The 17,223-nt window shown below is 36.7% G+C and overlaps 1 protein-coding gene across 7 annotated transcripts in view; it reads right to left on the bottom strand.

Annotated features, from left to right (window-relative positions):
• Nucleotides 1–17,223, bottom strand: part of GPHN (gephyrin) — a 295,654-nt gene that overhangs the window by 2,445 nt on the left and 275,986 nt on the right. For 5 of the 7 annotated variants that reach the window (XM_035326893.1, XM_035326894.1, XM_035326897.1 and 2 more), the window contains 5 exons: nt 15,868–15,939; nt 5,856–5,943; nt 3,700–3,773; nt 2,431–2,495; nt 1,111–1,214 (listed from right to left, as the gene is read on the bottom strand). In XM_035326893.1, coding sequence (XP_035182784.1) covers nt 1,111–1,214; nt 2,431–2,495; nt 3,700–3,773; nt 5,856–5,943; nt 15,868–15,939 — 403 coding nt within the window. The remainder of the gene's footprint in view (nt 1–1,110; nt 1,215–2,430; nt 2,496–3,699; nt 3,774–5,855; nt 5,944–15,867; nt 15,940–17,223) is intronic. The other 2 variants (XM_035326899.1, XM_035326900.1) reach the window with 1 other exon arrangement.

Here is a 17,223-nt window from a genome sequence, read left to right as displayed (position 1 = left end):
GTGTAAGATCAAAAGCTGTAGGATGTAAAGACTGCAGTATTTAAGGGAAATACAACTATGATATTATAATGTCAAGGAGTATGACGGAGTCTGCAAGCATTAAGTGAAATATTCCAAAGCTGTTCTTTTACAGGAGTTCAAAGATACTATCTCTCTGGAAAAAAAGCTTTATCACTTCTAGTCTCTGGCTTACATTGTGTAAAACTAAAACTTTTATTCACGTTCAAAAACCTGCTAGCCCTGACAAAAGGGAAATGACCAATCTTTGTAATGAAAAGACACACAAGGTATCACTCACAATGCAATTTAATTGAAGCATATTGGAAAAGGCATGCAAAAGTGAGTGTTGTGTTTGAAGATCATGTTCCTCAAAATTGGAATGCTACAAATTTCTGCCTGTTTTCCAATACTTTAGACATGAGATAAAGGAAAAAACGGACTGCTGAGGAAGTGTGTAAGAGAGACACAAGGGATACCCCGCAAGATAAATGTCTGTGCATTTCTCTATAAAACTATAAAAGGTAATAAAGTATAAAAGGTAATATGTTCTTTGATACCTTCTTTGAAGCAAAAATAGAATAACACATTATAATAATATGCCTTGAATCTGTATTAAACAGAGTTACTATATCCACGATTTCTTATAAGAGTGGCATGAATAGTTTAAAGGACTTACATTACTCAGAGTGAGGATCATGTAGATTACTTATATAAATAATCAATTCAAGAACAGAAAGGCTTTCAAATTTGCATTTTCTATTGGCAATACAAAATTACCCAACTCTGGTATTTCCAGATTGCTCTATATTTTTTTATCACAGGTTAAAACGAATGTATTTTTTATACAGCAAAACGTCCTTCCTGCCTGACTGGCAAATGGCTGCCTGTGTACATCTTGCTCCATTACATGGCCATCTCACTCTTAGGAATTATGGGATTTACTATTAACATTAACAGCTTCATACTGAACCTCTGTTTTCTGTGAACTTCCTTCAACTTGTCCAAATTAGCCTAGTGTTCTGATTCCCCAAACGAGACAGTCTTTCAGAGCTCAAAGAGATGTGTTTCAACAACTTGAGAGACTTTTTAAATACAGGACTAGCTTCTTACCCTGGCTTTGATAATGGTGGGCCGAGGATCCAGGATACCCTGCATTTTCCTCAGTGCAGGAACAACAAAGAGATTGCAGGTGACAACAGCTGACACAGGATTGCCTGTAGGACAAAGAACAGCTGGTAGTGACATCCTTTTTTCTTGACTTACTCTGTGAAGGCAATCTCTTATCTTTATAGCAATTGCACCCTAAAGGATTCCAAGGAGCTTTTCATGCTATGTACAGGAAACTTTCCACTTAAGTCTACGGCAGCATGTGGCAAGTAAAACTGCTCAAAGCTACGCCCTCTGGCTAATGTTGTGCTACATCCTGCTCTGAGCACTACTGCCCCATGTTCCTCAGGCCCTGCCATTTGCCTCTATTCCTCTGCTGCCTTTCTTCTTACATCTAGTTTTGTCTGGGGCAGAGGCAGTGTTTATTGTGCACAGGCATAGGTCCAAGCTGATCTTGTGCTTGATTCATGATTAAGGTTTCCATGACCTGTGGAAGAATAGGTAATATTAAATAACTTTCTATTCCCTAACAGAGTGGCAAAAAGCTTTAGTACAACTGCTGAGGAGAATTCTACTGACTTATATGGTTTCTCTTGACACACAAAGGAGGTGTTTGACCAACTTCTGTCAAACACTACTTGTCTTACACATGTGGCCTTCCTTAGATGACAGTTATAAAATAACTAACATGACAACAGATACTCCATTATCTCTTTCCTGGAAAAACAAACAATCAAACAAACAGAAAAAAACAACCCTGTACTGCAGCAAGAGAGAAACGAGAGAAAAAAGTGGAGAGACTTCTGAACACCACTAGCTTATCAAGAACAGGATTCCTTGTTGTCAGAAATCCATGCAAAGCCAGAGCAGTAAGAATAAAATATATTCTTCCTAGCTTAGGAGGGCAGATTTATAGCTAGATTCCCAAAGAAATCATTTATCCTGAACTTTCCCATGCACGCAGGAGGTGAAGCAATGCTGCCCTCTTTTGGTTCCAAAGTACAAGGATGACAAAACAACCTTCACTCTGATACTTTCTTTGGCCCTCTGTAGGTCTTGTCTTAACTTTCAGTACTTCAGAGTGGATGCACTGACTTACATACACAGAATCTCTATTGCGAAGTTGAAGGGAGCTATGGGAAAAAAAACCACCCCTGCACAGTGTATTTATAAAACCCAAAGAAATTGTTGGATGGAAAAAATTGTAAGGTCTGTACACCAGCACATTCTGAGGATGGAAGCAGGAACACCAGACATGGTATTTATTATTTCACATCTTGTCAACTATGCACAGAAACAAAAGTAATCCACAAAACATCTTACCTGGGAGCGCAAAGATTATTTTTCTTACGCCATCAATATCCAGAGTTGCAAAAGTTGTTGGCAGGCTATGGAAAAGGAAAGCTATTTATGATCTGCACTGAACTTTGACTGAACCTTATTATGTTATTATTTATAATATTTAGAAAATAAAACAAATGATGATTTTTCTTCTGGTGACAAACCACCTAAAAGTAGCTGAATTAATAAACAAAAATCGACGGCTTGTCTTCATGCAAGAAACCAAATAACAAAGAAGTAACACCAAAATTAAACAGTAACAGAGCTGTATTTGTTTTCTTTAGATGGCTCTCCATTATTTTTTTTTTGGTAAGATCAGTGACTAGTTCCCTTTACTCCCATGTCTACAGCAGTATTGACAATGGAGTAGTATCTCAGAGCAGCAAATGCTAGATAGTCTGCAGATGAACAAATTCAGACTTCTGTGACTCGTTATCGGGGCTGTTACAGTTATATAAATAAGACAGAAATGTGATGATTCAAGACTGTGGCTAGCAAAGAAAAGGGACTCATGTTAAAAAAGTTTTTCTATAGAATTATGTTAATATAATCCTTTCAAACATTAGAGATGATACTTCATAGGTGCAATGATTAGGCTGAGTTCCTTGGCTTCATCCTGAGCTAACAACCATCATCTAGTCAGCAGTACGTGGGAGATTTGCCACACTTTGATCATTACTGCCTCATTTTCTATCTGTTACGACTAACAGCATCATATTTTACCAGGGGAAGTTGGTGTTTGATGTTTTTGTTTTAAAATGTCTCTAATGTCATAGAACTGTGTGCCAGACCTCCAAATCCATACTATAATAGATAAAACTTTCTAAATTAGTTGTGCTTTCATCTTTCTCAATAAATCGTTTTCTTATAGTGGTATGACCTATGTAAATTTTGAAGTGCAGGGAGATGGTTGTTAAACAAAACAGCATTTAGATGTCCCTGTATTTCCCAGGTATTTCATACAAATGTCAGTATCTTAGCTATGATCACAGTGAAGATTATGGACATGCTTAAAGTATGCTAGTTCCTCCACAAACACCTGATTTGCAGCAGTTGTTGAGAAATATCTGTTTAATTTCACCTATAAACATGATAACTAATATGAATAGGATGGACTTTGCTTTTTTTCCCATATGTATCTACCATGTGGTTTATAGTGTATTTGGAAAACTGGAATCTACTGAAGCACTTAGATGGCACTTATATTTGGCCATGCTCTGTCCATGCTACCTCATTAAAAAGATTTCTTACCCTGGTTTCATAAAAACTCTGCCAAAGTGAATCTGTGCATGAAGATCAATATCCAGCACCTGTTTAAGATAGTCCTGTTTAAATTAAAAAAAGAAAATCAATTAAGTAACTTCAAAGTGGCTTATATCATCTAAGTGTTCAAAGCAATTAATTAATATCAAGTGAAGATGAAAGACTTGTTATATCCTGAAAGTGCTATGGTCCAATGGGGAATTTCCAGTACTTGAAAGAAAGTATTTTCAAAAATAAGGGGTGAAGAACAAACTGATTTTAGGTGCCAAACCTGACTCCACAAATACATACTAGTATATTTATTTAAAAGTGAGCTTCAGCATCCCAATCTTAAGAGGACCCCACAAATACCTATTACTAGGACATTTTTTATGTAAAAGATAGGGAAAAAAAAGACCTTGATGAATCAAAGTTAAGCCTTCAAATCATCAAGCTATTTAACTTTTGCCACAGAAGCTATCTAGAGGCAGAGTTAGAGATCTCCTAGTACTTTTGAAATCAAGACTGTAGAAATCATAGTTTTTCAGGATACTGTAATTATTGTAATTTCTTAGGGACATGGTCTAATTCACAGTGTTCAGGTTTAACTGTCCTATGTTTCTTAGAAAAGAAAAATTGTAGGTGGCTTGTGCATTAGTTCAAGTTATACGCTTCTGCATAAACACAATTGATCCAGTTATTACTAAAATTGGAATTACTTGTTTGGTCTTTACTGAAAATTGCTGTGTTTAAAGATGTAGTATCCTGTCTGTTGTGTTTAGTGAGACTTAAGACACAGGACATAACAATCAACTGTTAAGACAGACTTTAGAAGCAGTAAATCTGAAGCTCCCTTGCAGTTTTCCCATCTCCCTCACTCTCTTTTGTTCAAATACTTGGAAAGCAGCACTTTTTTTTTCAGCCAGGCATGCGTTCTCTCTTACTGATTATTGATTGCGTTAACCACATTTTTACTTGCCATTTCATTTTTGGATGCTCAGTTATTAAACCTGCTAAAAGCTCAGTATCAGAGGTAGAATTGTCAGTGGAATACAGAGCCTACTGACTTTATGCTGTTGTCTAAAATTCAGGCTACAGAGAAGTTAGCCAGAATGCATAAATGCCTGTAAGACCATTTAGCAGCCTAGTCACTTCCTAGAGCTACTATGTCTGTACTATGTCCCAATTTACTACATTACTACACTCCCAATTTAAAGATCAGCACTTGTCCTTAAGTATTTTCCTATGAATACTGAGGAGAATAATGGACTTGAAAGTAATTGGCACTGGTCTAACTTGTTATCCATTTCCATGATGTATCCAACAATATGATTTCTACTCAGAAAAGTGACAAAAACAGTACTGATGCTTGTCATCTCCTAATGACTGTCTTTAGTATCTGTTAGTTATAAAAGGAGAGATGTTTGTTTTACCTGCCAAACTCACAGATTCAGCCTGGGATCAAAAAGTAATCTGAGTTTTCCTTCGCATAAGTCATGATTAATAAATGTCCTGCAGGTTCATCTACGCCCCACCAGCATCTTTGTATCCCTATTTTCTTTGATGATTTTGGCACAGGGATTACCAACAGGAACTCAATCAACAATTCTGTTAATGATTCAAAAGGCAAATATATCAGCTCACTGTGTCTCGTATGTATTGCCTCTGTAGGACTATCAGGTGTAAAATGTGATCAGACTATTTTTGTAACAGATATAGCTCTGGCACATACAGGAAACAGATCTGCTGAGTAATAAAGAGCTATTTATATACTCAGCTGCTTTTCACAGTACTTGCAAAGTAGCTTTATTCTGCCTACATTTCACCTGCTCTAAGAATAGAAAGAAGTCTGTTGTCTTCATGTGCTATTAACCAATCACCTTTGTTATCATAACTGTACAACTAATTTCTTAAATAAAAAAATGCAAATCACTCACATCAAGAATTAGAATTTTCCCTATTGTACTACATCTACTATAATAAGAACAAAGTAAATGAGGACAGCATTGATGGCTTTTTTTCTTACTTAATTCACACTGAAGTGTACAAAAAAAAGTAAGATCCCTTATTAATAAACATTAATACAAAGGCAGAAGCTCAGATCACAGACTCTGGCTTGAAATTCTTATATGTATTTTAGGAAGTCATACTTAAATTTAGCATACCTTTTCCCCCATAGATACGCCTCCTGATGTAATGATCACATCAGCACGACTGATACCCTCATTCAGTGCATTCAGTAAATCATCTGGGCTACAGAAAAGAACAGGGAAGCAGATTAGTGGCATGGAACTATTAAGAGTTACAGCATAAGTAAGCACCTGTGTGCACAAATATGGATGTATAAATATACACACACTGGAAAAAGTAGATACAACTAGGATAATACTGAGATTTTTTCCCTCTTAAGGCTCCACGCTGCTCTGTTCAACTCAAGAATTGAAATCTCATTATGTGAACATCACACAGGTTGCCACCTTTCTATCTAAAACCTTTGCAACAGGAATGGAGGGATGCTTTAGACTGGGACTGAAGAACACCAACACAAGTCTATAAAAGTGCACCCACTTGCACAGTTCATAGCAATAAAATTTATGAGTTAGGTGAACCAACAGGGCTATGTAGAGAGACCTGTCACATGAAAACTACTGGCCTCTAAGCAGGCTGCACTACTACCTGTCTGACTTTTTTGATATGTGCAAAAATGGGGGTAAGGCTCCACTTCAAACTTCCATCAGTGAAAAGTGAGAGTAAATCCTTTGTTTATCTTCTCCATTAGATGCCATTGCAGCAAAGACAGCTGTACATGCACTTCATCTTGAAAAACCACAATCCATCCTGTTCATGCATCTATTTACCTTCATGAGAAACAGTGTATAAGGAGTTGTCGTGTTCCTCCGTAAAAAAGAGTGTAATTGCAAAGGTGAAAGACAGCAACTGAGTATGATTTCAATTTTGGTGTCTTAAATCTCCCTCTTTTTTAAGATCTAAAGAGGAATTGTAATTTTGAAGTAGCCATCCTCTGCCTAACAGCAGTGTTGATGCTAACATAGAGCTTAAAGGCACACCGTGTCGGGACTCGGTAGCAGAAATTACACAAGAATACTAAAGGAATCCAAAACAATTTTCAAGACATTAAATGCATACTTTGCATTTAACATTTGTGAACTGACCAGAAGCTAACCAATTGCTAGGACTGTATGTAATGTTCCTTCAACACTATCATTTTCCTTTAAAAATTCTGAAAGTTATTTTCATAGGAGGCTGTTCTTTCCCGGAATGCTGTTCAAAGAATTAGTAATAATGCTAGCAACTGTATAAAGGAATTCGTCTGGACTACAGGACCTCAGTTAAGTGTTGCACTACAATTATAAAACATATTAAAATGGATTATCAAGGCTCCTCATGCTGCAAATGTCATGTTGGCTATACTTTGGGAACTTCTGCTATATGTCACTAAAAAATAGAATCCCTGCAGTTATTTTGGGGTTTGAACTGGAAACAGGAAAATCAGAAACACTGTGCAAGTCCTCTTTGACCTTTCAGAGACTAGCAGAATTTGCATGTTCCAAAAGGCCTCAAAAAGAAAAATCCTTTCCTCTATCCTTTCCTCTGAGTCTTTGCCCATGGCTTGGTGAAATACGATTTAAGCAGCAGTTAGCATTACTTCTTGCTGGGTGCACTACATTTTATGTAACACAAGGACAACTGCACTCCCTCAGTGAATGGATAATTCAGGTGCATGCAACTCTGCACACTCCTGATCACACTCCACCCTGGTTGCCTTCCAGGTGGAAAGACTCCAGGACCCTTTCACCATTTCCAGTGACTGATGCAGCATCCTCTTTGGCATCACACCATGTGGTTAACCTGCACAACTTTTCTGTTTATGTTGGATTACAGCCACTCTTGAGGTCATACTGCTTTGTAAGAGGTAGGCAACAAATTACAGCAGAAAGAAAAGCACATTACTGATGCCACAGTGTAGGCTGTCATCAATCAGCTATAATTAAACATTGCCATGTTTAATGGAAGCAGTGGCTGTACATGCCATGGTGTGACTCCAAGACTCATGTAAGGTCTTAAGTGGCAAGTTGTTTTATGGTAGTGCATACCTTGGATACTCTAACTAGCCTACAAATGAATGGCTAAACCACATTGTGTTTTGGGGGGTTTATAAAGGGGAGATTATAAAATGTACAGACTCAAACACAACCATCTCCTTCTTTGCTCTTTAGGAGACAGAGACATTTTCTCAGCTGCCCCTTCTGAAATTTCAGGATCATTTTATTCAAAAAACATAATGGGTCTTCACTAGTTGTGAAGGCTAGAAGAAAAAAAAATCAGTCTGTTGTTGGCTACAGTTGTGTCTTCTTCAGAACCAATTGTTTCATATTGATGGTCTAAGAAGCAACCTGTATGCAGTAAGATATTGCTTAAGATTATTATAGTTTGTAACAGAAGCATCTAAGTCTTCCTTAATACTTGCGAACAAGGGTGCAGGCTGGAATGCCCCAAGGAACATGTATCATTACACATGTGGATATAAGCCTTGCTGAAGTGTGATGACAGATGTTCATACCATTATTTTTAGGCTAAGACTGCTTTCAGTGTAGTTTCCTCCTTACGTTGTGATGCAGGTGAGGATCTTATCTGGAGCTTGCTTCAGGCTGTTTCATTTTATCTTGCTTAATTATTTAAAGGTTATTCATAGGCAGCAAGACCACTTGTCTGAGGAGATTCTAATTCTGGATTATGAAGCATGCTTGCTTTTGGTTGTGGTTTGAGAATAATGAAAGGAACAGTAAAAAGCAAACAAGTCTAAATATAACTACTGTTAAATAGAATGGAAGTGCTCTTATTTATATATTGAAAATATTGATTTTATATACTGAATATATATATTTATAAAATATAATATTTCTTGCCAAAGGAAAAAACAAAACAAAACAAAATAAACCCAGTCCCAGAACAGGTGAGGGCTCAGTTCACAGCTTTGTTTATGGCAGTAGCATACCACTAAAGGTAGTTCACCATGGAGTTTCTTTCTTACATGCCATGTAAAAAGATTAAGATTACTGAACTTGGTGATTTTTTTTTATTTTTTATTTTTAGCATTTCCAGTAGAATGCATTGCATAATATATCATTTTTTTTACCATCTTTATAATGGAAAATATTTTAAAATTCTATTGCTAAAACTTTCAACCAATATCACTGCATATCCTCTTCAGTTAGTTGCAAAATGAAATGAATTCCTCCAAATGAAAGATATGATAGAAACATAATAATAAACTGAATGATTATGCTAGTTTTGTTTTCATTCTGAAGGAAAGATTTACAGGATTTCCTGCCTTGTCTTTGTAGCAGGCTTCTTTCTTTTGCCATACTTGGCATACTTTTTGTCACTCAAGTCTATCTAACCTTCTTTATATCCTAACTGAAGTTGGTAATTTCACTTCCTCTGCAGCTAATACAAGACAGTCTCATGACAGGAGTCACCTGCTGTAATGTTCAATCAACATTGTAGCAAACATTTCCATTGTCTTTAGTGGAGTTCATGGTGAGTTATCACTCAGATTGCATATTAACAAATATGTGATATAAATATAATCAGATAACAAGATATTACTTCTCTTTGCATTTATTGCATAAAAATGAGAAGCTTCTCCTTTGGATTGACAGAAATGGAACAAGTAACTTAAGACTATTAACTTCTGGAAGAACAGACAAAATAATTTTGGCATCTGAGCATAATAGGACAAGATCATTCTAATGGGCCTGTGACAAATCACTGTGAAGCTGAGAAGTAACACTCGTGTCTGAGCAGGTACAGATCAGAAGCTTTCCTCTGAAACCCTGACAATTGCTAGGGGCAGGATACTGGATTAGATAGACTAATGGTCTCATTTACTAGAATAAACCCTTAAAAATGTCTTCCGAAAGTGCTATTCTTGTATTTATTTATTTATTTTGTGTGTGTGTGTGGACAGGACTGTACCAGGTGCTCGAATATAATAGTGAATGCCTTAATCAATGTAAAGGAGATTTTGATTGGAAGTCTCCTTTCCAGATAGCAAAACTATTCTGTATCATTTGGTGATTTTCAAAGTCAGTGTGACACTCCAAGAGAAGAGAGTGTGCTTTTCTTACATGCTGCAACTGATAATTGATTAAAGGAACTATATACAGAACTGTATACTTCAGATTACATCCCAGCATCTTCTGTGAATACAATGAAGAAAATTTGTTCTATAAAGATTACATGAAGTTTATGAAACTATTCATATAGGTAAGGACATATCCAAACTTTCTCTCAAAAAAGAAAGAAATCTCAATTTACAGCAGGTTGTGTCTGCACAAGTATATGTGTATTGTACTTATATTTTTGAAGACGCAGACATAAAGCTTTATATAAAGAGCACATGTACTTTTATGTATATCTTAATACTCTCCACTAATTACACCAGTCTGATAAACAGGACATCTATTTTACCACCTCAATTTCCTGATCTTTATTTAGTTTTATGAATCAGAAAGCATAGTACAATCTGGAAATTAGTTGGAGGGTATCTGTTGTATAGTGTCAGCAGCATGTGTACAATCCAGTAAGCATATGCTTGTCATTTCAGTTGACATGCAACTTGATTTCATTAATTTGAAGAGAGCCTTTGCAGGATGGCAGTGTACCAGAATAGGAACACCTTCTATATTCATGAAAAAAACTGATTATCAAAGCTGTTTTGTGGAAAACTGTTATGCAGCACTTGATTACTGATCTGTCACTAAACTGAAAAGATATACAAGAGCTTAAGAGCTTGAACAAGAAAATGATACAAGTCTCATAAAAATAGTCATCAACTATGTAAAAAGTTTTTTTCCCTTCTTTCTATCAAAAAATAGTTACAGTGCAGTCAGGACCAAAGAATTCTCTGCTTAAAGTGCCACTTTTAAGTACCTTAAATTACAGTATAGTTTCTCTTCCAGACAAAACCAATGTTTTTAAATTATTTTCTATTGATTCTATTGTTTTGATTTACTGTCATCAATTATAAATCTGTCAACCTCATCTGTGATACAACCCTTAACACCATCAATTTGAGATATGTCCAACCGAACTCACTACAAGACTCACTACAAGAAGGACATTGAGGTGCTGAAGCATATCCAAAGAAGGGCCACAAAGTTGATGAAGGGTCTAGGGTACAAGCCTTATACGGAGCAGCTGAGGGAGTTGGAGTTGTTTAGCTTGGAGAAGTCTCGGGTGACTTTATTGTACTTTACAAGTACCTTAAAGGTGGCTGTAGCGAGGTGGGCATCGGGCTCTTCTCCCAAGCACCAAGTGATAAGATGAGGGGAAATGGCCTCAGGTTGCACCAGGAGAAGTTTAGGTTGGAAGTTAAGAGAAATTTCTTTATGGAAAAGGTTTTGCAGCATTGGAGTAGGCTGCCCAGGGCAGTGGCTGAGTCACCATCCCTGGAGGTCTTCAAGAAATGTACAGATGTAGAACTTAGTAGCGTGGTTTAGTGGTGGATGTTAGTACCAGGTTAAAGGTTGCACTACATGATCTTACATGTCTTTTCTGACCTGACTGATTCTATGAACTGTTCAGTTATATTATTTAATTCAGAAAACAAATAACAACAAATCGTGAGCTGTATGACCTACCCCTCAGCAGTAAAACGTGTGATCCTTGTAAAACTGAACTGGGACATTTAGTTAGGACTGACTTATTACATTGTCACCGTACAGAATCCATAGTTCATTCCTGATTTCTAGGACCATTTCCACCAAGTTCTTCCCATAGCAGTCTCATTTGTTGAAAACAATCTCATTATCTGACAGTCATTATCTTTTCAGTCCTTGTTGTACTTTGCCATATACAGCTATTACTGTTGGATGACTAATAGAAAATCTTTTGATAGTCATATTCTTTTATACCACAGCCCAGGCTTTTATAAACCCAGATCTTTTGGAAAGCTACTAGTTAAATTGGTGCATGCAAAGCATCACATTTAGCACCTTAAACCTCAGTGCTTTACAAATATATTGGGCATAAATACAAAGAGATACGCATGCATCATAATGTGTCAGATGCGTGCAGAAGTGCCTTATATGAGTACAAAAGCAGAGCTAGATAACCTTTCTTGTCTACTGTTTTACTTCATTTGAAAACATCTTATACATTTCAATTACATGCTGAAATAGGTATCCCTTCAAACATGACTCATGGATTCAGAGGATCCTGCACGCATAGTGAAAACAGAAGTGCTAGCAGTGGCTCTACACTAATCACATTGAAGACCAAAGTAGATCAGCTGCTCCTCTAAACTACAGCAGTTGTCGGCAAACTTTGAAAGCCTATGTGCCATCATCTGCAAGTACCTAGAGTTTTGCATGTTATTGTCGCTTCCATGTGGAACACTGGCTTGTGCTGGTTTTGCATCTTCTGAGGCCTATTTTCTGTTAAACAGATCTCCCAGAAGAAGAAAAGATTTAACAAAACTACAAGGACCTGTTAGAAAAGTCTCCTTGTGTGAAAAGATCCTGATAGTTTCTACTTCCACCTCAGAAAAAAAAAAAAAACAAAAAAACACACACACACAAAAAAAACAACAAAGAATTTAATAAATGAAAACTTTCATCAAAAAGCCAAGAGTACTTACTGTACTCAGACAGAGATCTCATCAAGCGCAATGACATTTCCATTTGAGGAAAGACAGGATATGGATTTGATCCTTTTTGATTAACTCATTTTTCTTCTTGGGCTCATTCAGTTGAGGTGACAGATTTCAAAATGAATAGATGGATGCAGCTGGGCATAAAGACAAAGTCTGTCACCCACTTCTCACCTCATGGCTGAGATGAGCATTTTGCATATCAGTAATTTGCAGGATACGGAATAGTGAATAGATGCCCCATAAGGTTTAGCTAACTAAAGGCAACTTCTGTAGAGTATATTTTGAATGTAATAGGAACTCTGTGTTTTGACTAGTATGGTTTTCTGAAGTAGAAACTGATTCAACTTTGACAATGTATGTAAGAACATATGGGCACTCTTCTTAAACTGTATTTGTTTCAAAATTCTCTACTGTATTCCATCATGTTCTCATAATGTTTCTTCCTTCTACCTTCTGTGGTATTCCCCTGGATCACTTTGAACAGATGCAACATGTTTTTCCTAAGAATATAGGCCAGCTTGTGAGGAAAGCTGCAATAATTACCATAGCATTTGGCTTGTTTAACATGAGTATGCAAGCTTTGTTTGTCTGATAGCAACATAAAAAGAACTTGTCTTTTTTACTTTTTGCTGTTCCTTTAATTGATGCTACTGCAAATAACACTATTTCCCAGAGTAATCTTTTTCATGTTTACATCTATGAACTCAAAAAGACTTTGCTTAGAGGTGTTCAACTCTCATTCAAGTTACCACAAGATCTGTCTAATGTCTTAAACTTCACATCTGGGTGACAATGTGCATTACTCCATTCTTTTTATGGGCTGTTTCAGAAGACTCCCACTCATATATGTAACAGAACAACAAAAGACCAGAGATGTTAAAAACAGAGATAGCAGTGGGAATGCAACAAGAAAAGCTCCCATGTTGTAGCAGCCAGGTGCTTTATATACTGTGGAGCACATTCGTACATGATGGCATTACATTATTAACGGTTGGCTCTGTATCCCATTCTTGTCTGCTGCTTGTGTACATTCATTCATCTGCAATCATTTGCTTGATATTTTTCATCAGACTGAAAGTACAGGAACAAACTTCTGATAGTACGTGCTGTTCTTCAGGTGCTGTGCCATTGTACACCACTGAGCACTTCGGTGTTGTTGCAGGTAGAACACTGTCTTGGAGTAAACTTACTGGTTCTGGATGTTTATTTCCCCAGACTCTGGAGACAAAAGCACGATGCTTAGATGCTTGTAACAGTACCAATATCCAATCTAAATCCAGACTAGCATGCATCCACTTAAAGAAAGGAGGAGTCTGAGAACTGCTGATTTCCATTAACCAATAAATTTTCCCTGGCTATTTTATTGGTTGAGGACAATGAACCTTAGAGATTCAATTCCAATACCTACCAGAAATCCATTATATCTTCTGGAAAGTTGGATGGGATTTCAATACTAAATATAGTAGCTTCTATTTTATCTTCCTTCTTAGTCTATACAAATTCACTGAAAAGGTTTTGCTTTTGGAGTGGAAAATATTCCACAATTGTAATTGTAGTTGGGTTGAACTAATATGACTAAAGATTATACCACACAGTACAATAATCAATGCCAAAGACATGGCTCATCAGTAAAGATGACACTGCATTCACGAGTCTGAAGAGTAAATATGGTTCTGCTGGTTGGTTCTCTCTCTGAGAAGTTATGGAATATGAGAAATGGCTTACACAGACATCCCTAAATGCGATGCCTCAAAATGAAGGCTTTCTCTGAAAAACACAACCTCTGACAGAAACATGACTTAGTCACGTGAAAAAATGTCTGTCTCCAGAAGAAGACTGACCTGGCAGCCACAGGTCAGAGAAAATAGGAAAGTGCCTTCAAAATAGTTTTCCTGTTACTGGCTATATCTTAATAGTTTTTTGTTTGTTTGTTTTCTTTTAAGGAAATGTCATAAAATAAAAAATACTCAAACATAGTACAAATTCTACATGAAGAGTAAATTACAGCTTATGAGAACTAAGTGAAAAGAAGGAACAGAAGAGAAACTTATCTTGTTTCAGGTGAGCCAGTCACTTTTTTTAACAGCTGATAGTCAATAGAAGAAACTAGAGCTTCATTTGTATCTGTAATACTTGGCTATATTCTTTCAAGCACAAAGATGTTTTTCATATAAGAAAATGCTAATGGTGTTTTCTCCAGCTCCAGAATCAAAAGCTTTTTTTCATTTCTCCTGTTACAGCCAGCAGGGCTTTACTCTACCAGTTCTTTTTGTTGGTGTTTGCTCTATCACAGCTTAGAAATACCCAAAGGCTCTTTTAGTATGTGCCCTCTAGATTTAAGTTGTTAGTAATGATATGTGATTAGACTTGTATGAAGAATTTCAAGTTGATCAGCTCATGCTAGATTCCAGTTTCCAAGCAAATTCTGATAAAGGCAGACAATCTACATCATGTTCTTCACATTTAATTAAAATGTTTTAAAGACTGCAGGTGTTTGTAAGCTAATTGCAGTTAAGTTTTTTGAGATGTGTAGAATATAGTATAAGATTCTAGTGGGCTGTTCTTTAGTCAATTTAATGAGGAAGATCTAGATTTATGACAATCTGGCTTCAGTGGGAATAACCAATTGCTAAACAAGAACAAGTCTTTTGAAGGCTAACGATAGGACAGATGGATTCAGTAACGAGCACAGAAGCTTGTTTTTCTAGTATGCAAAGCAAACGTTAAGTTATAATTCAATCTTACAACCTTCTGTTATAAAAATAGGCTCATTAACCTCACTGAGAATCCTTACATACCTGAAGTGTTCAGGTACTAGCTTTCAATTGGTTTTTCATTATTTTCCTGTCCATTTTAAATTCCCACAAGAATCAAACTACACAAACTATTTTTTCTTTTTGTTAATGGAGAAATTTACAAATCGTTTATTTCCCTTTTGTTACCACTCCTGCCTCTTTGACCTGCTGTGATAGGAGATAAGTACATATATATACATATATATAATCGTATGTGTATTTTTGGGAAAAAAAAAGCATAGTGGACTGTTTAGAGATTTCACAAACATTCCAGTTAGCCTGCTTTAGACATGATCAGCATGGTAATGGAAAAGTAAGTACGCATAAAAATAAGTTATGAAGAGTCGTAACAGTGGCTTCCCTAGAGGTGTAGTCCACTATTACCTACAAGCAGGTGTATTCCTATATTTTGCTCTATTTTGAAAAGGGAAAAAAAATGAAGGCGTTCCCTGCTACTGATGAGTAACATAAACTCTCTTGCTATTAACAGAACTTTAATTCTATCAGCATTGTGGAGCCATATATGCCTATAGTGCACTGTGCATAAGCATTTAACCGACAGAATAAAATACCATTTGCTTCTCTGTGGCAACCATCGGTAGAATCGGTGCTCAAAGCTCTGCGTTGACAGACACCTAGTCGAGCCTGCCTGTGAGCATGCATGTGCCTCAATGTCCCAAGTGTTTTAAAAATGGTGCTCACCAATCTGGTAGGCCTGTCTCCGCAGTGTTCTGGAAGCTCTGTGTCCCTTCTTCTTTAAAAACATCTGGCTTCCTGAGGGTAAAGGAAGCAGAAGGGGTATAATAAAGAGCCATGGAAGGAGAGAGGCTCTTGGGATGAAAGGAATTCTCTCTGCCTGGCTGTGTCCCCCTTTGTGGCTTCTAATATTCAAAACAGTCATGGGAAATGCTTCATCCCTGAGAGGCCAGCCAATGGAGAGAAAAGGGGTGTAAGGGAACACCACAGTACTGCTATAGGTTGGACAGGCTTCTCACAACGATGAAGAGCTAAGTTACAGGAGAAGTTAGGCTCAACTGGGCATGCCACTACAGTGTAGTTCATCTTTACTTGCAGAATCTAAGGAGAAAATTCTTTACTCTTGATTTCCAGACAAAGCAAAATGAAATATTGGAAGGAAGACCACAGATAATGGGAAGGTATTTGGAGAAGGGCCCTGTTAAAACATTTTACTCACACCTGCTTGAAATATAAAATAGGGGGGAAGAAAATTTGGGGCAAACAAATCTATAGTGTGTTGTGGTATACTAAATTGTAATGCAAGGAACTTTCTGGCTTCCTATTCAGGAAATGGTTCTCAGGGCACATTAAATGTCACTTTCTTGACTACAAGGGACAAAAGGCTATATTTATCCTATTTTTACATTTTTCTGGTCAATAATGATGCCTCTTCATTAACGAGAAGCTCCACGTCCAGCTACCTGGCTCCAAGAGGCAGGATTAGAAAAAAGGTCACAAATTGAAATAGTTATTGCTATTAGGACCATATTTAAAGTAATTAAAGTTTTGCTATGAATTTCTGTTTTATGAAGAGAGCATTTTCTTATACATATACTTCTTCCAAGTCAGTTTGACTGAGAAAAAATCATTTTTAGGTAGTGTCCTTTGTAACAGAAATATGAAGTAACGTGAAATCTATGTTTTATTCTCTCTGGATAACAAACACATACCTTGTCTATTCTTTAGGTAGTAAAAGACTTTACTTTGATTTTTCCTCTGATTGTCTTAAAATGTAAGACATGTAAATGTAAAATGTAAAAAAATCTTCATTTGACATGAAGATTTATGAATGTCTCTTTTAGAAAAATGAAAATAAGATGTTTAAGATGAAATGGACCCAATGATGAAAAGTCATTGTGCAGCTCTTGAGCCCTTTCTTCTTTTCAGCTGAGCATCAACAATACCAACTTCCCCCAGTTCTCAAACCAGGCTCAGTTGATCCTGCACATAGCAGATGCAGTCTGTCATTTCAAAGATCATTTCTGGGCAAACACAGATCCTTTCTGAGTTAGGAATGTGAGAAGACTGGGCCAATATGAT

The sequence above is a fragment of the Oxyura jamaicensis genome, chromosome 5, assembly GCF_011077185.1.
Source record: "Oxyura jamaicensis isolate SHBP4307 breed ruddy duck chromosome 5, BPBGC_Ojam_1.0, whole genome shotgun sequence".
NCBI lineage: Eukaryota > Metazoa > Chordata > Aves > Anseriformes > Anatidae > Oxyura > Oxyura jamaicensis.
The sequence above is the reverse complement of the archived record's forward strand: the minus strand, read 5'-3'. Positions and strand labels throughout refer to the sequence as shown.